The sequence below is a fragment of the Arachis ipaensis genome, chromosome B05 (assembly GCF_000816755.2).
Source record: "Arachis ipaensis cultivar K30076 chromosome B05, Araip1.1, whole genome shotgun sequence".
In the NCBI taxonomy this organism is placed as follows: domain Eukaryota; kingdom Viridiplantae; phylum Streptophyta; class Magnoliopsida; order Fabales; family Fabaceae; genus Arachis; species Arachis ipaensis.
The window spans coordinates 3,148,211-3,154,521 of NC_029789.2; the positions used below are offsets into that span (position 1 = coordinate 3,148,211).

General features: G+C 33.0%; 1 protein-coding gene across 2 annotated transcripts in view; it reads right to left on the reverse strand.

Moving 5' to 3' along the window:
- The window catches only part of LOC107642495 (glutamate receptor 3.6), an 8,412-nt gene extending 8,221 nt beyond the window's left edge, over positions 1–191 (reverse strand). For both annotated transcript variants that reach the window (XR_002362271.1, XM_021122838.1), the window contains exon 1: positions 75–191. Coding sequence is in view for 1 of the 2 variants with exons in the window: in XM_021122838.1 (XP_020978497.1) it covers positions 75–131 (57 nt within the window). In the remaining variant the exon portion in view is untranslated. The remainder of the gene's footprint in view (positions 1–74) is intronic.

Below are 6,311 nucleotides of genomic sequence, written 5' to 3' on the forward strand. Positions count from 1 at the left end.
TGGCCAAGAAAATAGTAGTAATAACATGGTATATTGTTGTCTTTTTTGTTTGATGTGAGGAAGAGGGACCCCACCCTATTTAGCAAGCAGCATGAATAGATCACATTGTGAATTGAGATGATTGTCTTCATTCAGATCAAGGTAGCTTAGCTGTGTAGTGAAGTGGGTGTGACTGTGACTGTTGGAATTTGAGAACCAAGGAACTTGGAAGCAAAGTTTTGTTTATGATAAATGTTTAAAACATCATGTTAAATATTTAAGTGATAAATTAAAATAAAATGTTGATATCAAGATAAGATAGGTTAGAATTTCACTTTGATGTCTATTAAGGAAAATTTATTTTTTAAATAGATGGTGTATTGGTATATTGAATAAATAGATGTTATATTGGTATATTAAGCAAAATTTATTTTTTAAATAAATGTCTATTGGTAGGATTTTTTTCTAATATAAAATAAAAAATTAATTAATTTCCAAAAGAAGAGATTTGAATTTTATTTTCAAAAATACGATTTTTTTTGTATTAAGAATAAGTTCGCTGCACTCTACTTGTTGGAATAAATTAATTTCAATAACCCAGATCATCCATATTGAATCACCAAAAATAACATAATGCGGAAGCGTACCTGAATTCATAAACATAAATTATGATTGGAAGATTTTGGATCTTGTGTTTGGATTTCAAAAATAAATGCGAGGTTGTTGGATAACGGAGCTGAGTACCACAAGTTCTTTCTCCACTTTCTTTCTAGTAATTACATTTTTTCTCAACGATGTCAAGGAATCCATTGTTATCAATTCATTATAATGGTAAAATAGTATACAATCAAGAAGATTCTATCGTTTTTAGAGTCGAACAACCGATAATTACCTATATAACACCCGAAGTCAACAGTCTGACGGCGTTGAAGAATCTGATATTGCATTCCATCAGACAACAAGAGACAAAGTTGGTGAAAAAAATTTACTACAGATATCCGACACAAGTAGATGACAACTTGTTATATAAAAGGTATATCACAGTTGTCTTGGCTCTGTTGATAGTATATTTATTAGACCACGGTTGTGAGAAATATTTATGTTGTTTTGAATTAGGTATCGTTTACGTGACGACAAGGATGTATGTCTTATAAGGTCGTGGCACAACAGATGGACAAATGTTCATTTATTGGAATTATTCGTGTTCCTGGTTGAGTTGGGTGGTCGAGGATCATCTGTAAATACTGTCGATGATAGTCCGTTGAGTGGAGCTGTTAGACGGAATATTCGAAGGACGATAGCCGATCCGAATATGTCACCTGAAGGTAGTCAAGAGGGGTCTAATGTTAAAGTTCGGAATGCTGACATGATGGGTGACGATGTTGAAAGTCATGAGGGTTCTGCTATCAGGGATCCGACGATAGATCAGTATGAAGTTAACCCCGATGACGGAGACGATGTTGATGACGAACCACCCAAAATTTCTGATGATGGCGACGAGAAAGAAGAGATGAACTACTACGGTGAGACACAAATCGCTCTGACACAGCCTACGATTTCTCGATCGTATGACCGGTCGGATCACTTCTCCCAGTTGAATCTCGATGCAATGACTTTGGATTGGTCATTTACCCAAGGAGGCCCCGAAGAGAATCAAAGCAATGAGTTAGATATTGGACAACAATTTTAGAACAAAGAAGAAGTCATGTTGGCAGTTAAAATGTACAGCATCAAGAGGACAACGGAGTATAAAATAGTAGAGAGTGACCATTTGATATATAATGCACAGTGTATCCAGTTTGGGCCCGGTTTTTCTTGGAGCATACTCATATCTTATCGTTGAAAGCAAGAAAAGTGGGAGGTTAGGAGATACACTGGTCCTCATACTTGTACGCAAACATCAGTGGGTCAAGACCATCGTAGGTTGGATTTGAAGGTGATTGTTCAACACATTTTCAAAATGGTAAAAGCGGATCTAACAATCAGCATCAGGGTGCTGCAAGGAGGTGTGGAGAATCATTTCGATTACAAGGCATCCTACAGAAAGATTTGGCTTGCAAAACAAAGAGTCATTGCTAGAATATATGGCGATTGGGAGGAGTTATATAGCAAGTTTTCTCATTGGTTATTCGCTATGCAGATGTACTTGCTCGGTAAAATTTATTTCAATGTGGTTATTCGCTATTAAGAAAGACACTATCTATATGTGCTCATCGATGATAGATCTTTAGGTACTTGAGTGCAACTTGTGACACAGTCTTAACCTGGTTCAGCCGACATAGTCATGTTTTATCGAATTTTTTGGACATTTCCACCGTGTGTTGAGGCTTTCAAATATTGCAAGTCACTTATTTCCATCAATGGTACCCACTTATATGGTAAATACGGTGGGACGTTGCTGATGGCCATTGCTCAAGATGGCAATGCAAACATTTTGCCTATTGCATTTGCCGTTGTTGAGGGTGAGACGAAGGAGGCTTGGTCGTTCTTTCTTTTGTATCTGCGGCAGCATGTGACACCACAACCCGGTGTCTTAGTGATTTCAGACAGATACAAATCAATTGATAGTGCGCTGAACGATGAGGGAAGTTTGTGGAAATCACCACATGCCTTCCAGGCATTTTGTACAAGACACGTTGCCGCCAATTTCATGACTCACTTCAAGAACAAGGACTTGAAGAAGATTCTGATAAACGTAGCGTATTCGAAGTCACAGCGTGAGTTCGCTCATTATTTTGGCCGTCTGAGGGGAAAAAATATAGCAATAACAAACTGGCTTTAAGAAATGCCTCGGTCACAATGGGTGCTGTATGCGGATGAGAGTCGTCGATTTAGTCACATGATGACGAATATCTCCGAATGTATTAATGATGTCATGAACAACACCTAGAAGCTGCTGACATAACTCCTCAATGGTCCGTCCCTGATGGTACTGCTCCCAACCACCAATGCATCCACTGATAGGATTACTGTCGATCATGAGTCCCAGTTAATAAGCCACATCCTGTAGGGTGATAGTCATCTCCCCACATGGTAGATGAAATGTGTGGGACTCAGGCCTCCACCTCTCTATCAACGCCGATGTAAGTGGTCAGTCGTGCTCGAACTCAACCATATAGGCCACATACTTAAACCAGCCTCCTCTGAGATATGGCCTAATCTGTCCCGGCGGATGTGTCATCAAATTTTGCCTAGTGCGCAAAATTCGAGACGCCTACCAAACGGAGACAAAAAAATAAAAAAAAAGGACGGTGAACACATAAAATAACAAGTTCACTGTTTATTAATTACAATACAATGAGCAACAGTGAAAAAATTGTACCACTCAATCAAGCCTGCTAGCAATGTGCTCAGTCTGATCCAATCTGTACATCGTCTCCTCGTAACCCAATAATTACTGCTCCATCTAACCACACTCTAGTAAAATAAAATCACATATACTAAACTCAGTTTCTTTTACATCAACTAAATTCTTAAAAAATATATTTAAATCTATAATTGTCTACCTTAGTTCTTCGGTTTATAAATTTACTAATTTAAATTTAACCCAATTATATGACGTCGTCAACTAACACCCTAAACAACCCTAATTAATAACTAATTGAATCCTAAATTTTACTAATCATGTTTCTTTCTCATCTAACTTAACTTAATTAATTATGCAATTAATTACCTTGTAACTCACAATTTAAACTACCTAAGAATTGACTAACAACTTATACTAATTAACATATTATAAATAATAAACAGCAACTCAACAATAACATAAAAAATCTAACATGTAACAGTAAACAGTAACTCTAACTAACATATAAATAATAAATTTGTAACTCTAAATAACATGCAACCTCTAACTAGTAACTTTAACTAACATGTAAACAGTAACTTTAACTAGTATATTATTTACTGACTTGAAACTGAGAATATCGTGGATAACGAACTTCACGAACGTTGAAAGACAGAAAGAAGGAACAAAGTAAATTTTGAGTAGAGAACGAAAAGAAAGAGACAAATAAAAATGGTCCCACCAGTTTTTATAGTCTGCCGAACTCAACATAAAGCTCGCTGGGGTGCGACGAACTTGTCTTTAATGCAAAAAAAATTGTATTTTCAAAAATAAAATTTAAATATCTCTTTTTGGGAATTAATGAATTTTTTATTTTATATTAAAAAAATCCTCTATTGGTGTATGCACCCATAATTTTTCTATATTTTAATTTTTTTTACCATATTTAAGCAAAAATGTTTTTATAAAGTAACACTCACGAGGTATTTATCATGCCATCATGAAAGGATAGGTTAGAGTTTGACTTTTATATTGGAGATAAATATTTCTAAAAATGATAAATCGAATTATTCATGTTTAGGTAAAAGCAATAAAATTTGGCTGCATTCACCTAACCGAACTGCTGGCAGCATTATTGCAAGACATGTTATTTTAACATATGTATAATATATGTTGTGATATGGTATAAATTCACGTATCACTTAATTTTTTTCAATAGCTAATAAGTGGTTTTAAGGCATTTTCTTTACAATTTTTTTTATTAAAAATTTAAAAATTTTCGGACAAGGTGGAGAAGACGATGCGCCTGACGCCTAATGGAGAAGACGATGAAGATTGGAGAAGCTGGTTGCGTGGTAGGAGGAAGCTCTGCGCCTCTACCTCTGCTAGGGTTTCGCCATGGTTTGGTTGCGCCGTTAGTGAGAATGAGATAGTATTAGGGTTATCAGGTTATGTCTTTACAAAGTCATATATATATATATATATATGTATGTTTTTTAGTGAAACGTCATCGTGATTGAATGTCCATTGTGGCATGAAAAATGTGATTATTAAAGATTTATGTAATATCTATTAATGGAAGGTTGGTGAATATGGTAAGAGAGAAAACGGCATGGAAGGAAGAAATGGATAATTTCAATGAATGAATAAATAAACGTGTTTGAATAACTGTCAAGGTTCCTAAATAAATGACTAATTTGGATTAATTGATTGGATTAGTTCATTTCTTTATTTTAGTAAAGAGGAATGCTAGGGGGCAGTAATTTTGGTGTTTTGTAACCATTAATTGGCTATCAATAGTGTTTTTAATGGTGTGAGATTATATCTAATGGTGGGAAATCACTCACTTTTGTCTTAATAGTTAAGTGCTGGTCAGAAAATACAAAAGTTACTGGTTCCTAGACTTTTTCATTAAGAAATATTGGAGGATATTAATTTTATCTGGTATATATAATAATTTATTAGTTAGCACTAAATTAATAAATGAAATTTTGAGTCACAAAAAATTAATTTTTGACTTAATGAGTTTGTAAATACCATTAAAAAAATGGATTATGAGGAAAAAACAATTAACAAATAGGTTTTGAGATTGTACAATTAATTTGTTTTGATTTATGTTGAGCTTACCAAACTATTTCAGGGTTCAAAAGCGCATTTGTCTCATCATAGGAAAATAATTATTTTCGTAATTTAAACTTTGTATATAATTATTAGAGAACTTGAACATAAAATATTTTAAATAATGAAAGATAAAAAAATATTCATTTTAGTGTATATAATAATACTTAGATTAAATTTAGATCACTTCTGGTGTCTCAAAACAAGTATATTCTAATTCATAATCTTTATTATTTGAAGATTTTGGCTTAACAGCATTCTAAATAAATTAGTTAAAAAAAAAGTAAAAAGAAAAGAATTTTGGTTTTTTCAACGCATAAAATATTAAAAAATTAAGTAACATCCTTATGAAATTTGTTAGCAAGGTCCGTCGTTATTTAATTTTTAAATTTAATAAATTCATAATATAAAACTATTACAATAATAAATAAAGAATTTAGCTAAAAGAGTCCTAAAAACAATGGTTAAGGGGATAAAATCAAAAGAAATTAATTTTTTTAATATATCTAATGCATAAAATTAAAAAATATGTATTTGATTTATATTTTTTATCTGAACTTTCAAATTTTAATATATTTATTTTATAATTATTAAAAAATTAAAATATTTTACTATTAATAATTTTATCGTATGTTCTTAAAAACATATGTTAGGTTAAGTTTATAAATTAAAACATAAGTACTGTATTTAGGCATTTCATGGGTCCTAAGTCCTAACTCCTAACCCCATGCTTTTGTGTTTGTCAACGCATTAATCTCATTGATTAGTAGTAGTGAATGAGTAATTAATTCATGAATCCCAAAGTGCATTTTATCTTTTTGAAAGTGCAAACGAATTTAGACTTAGATACCACCTTAATGGAGGTAATGGGGCACCGGATGCTGAGTGACCCACACACCAACTGCAATTATTTACTATTCAAATTTAT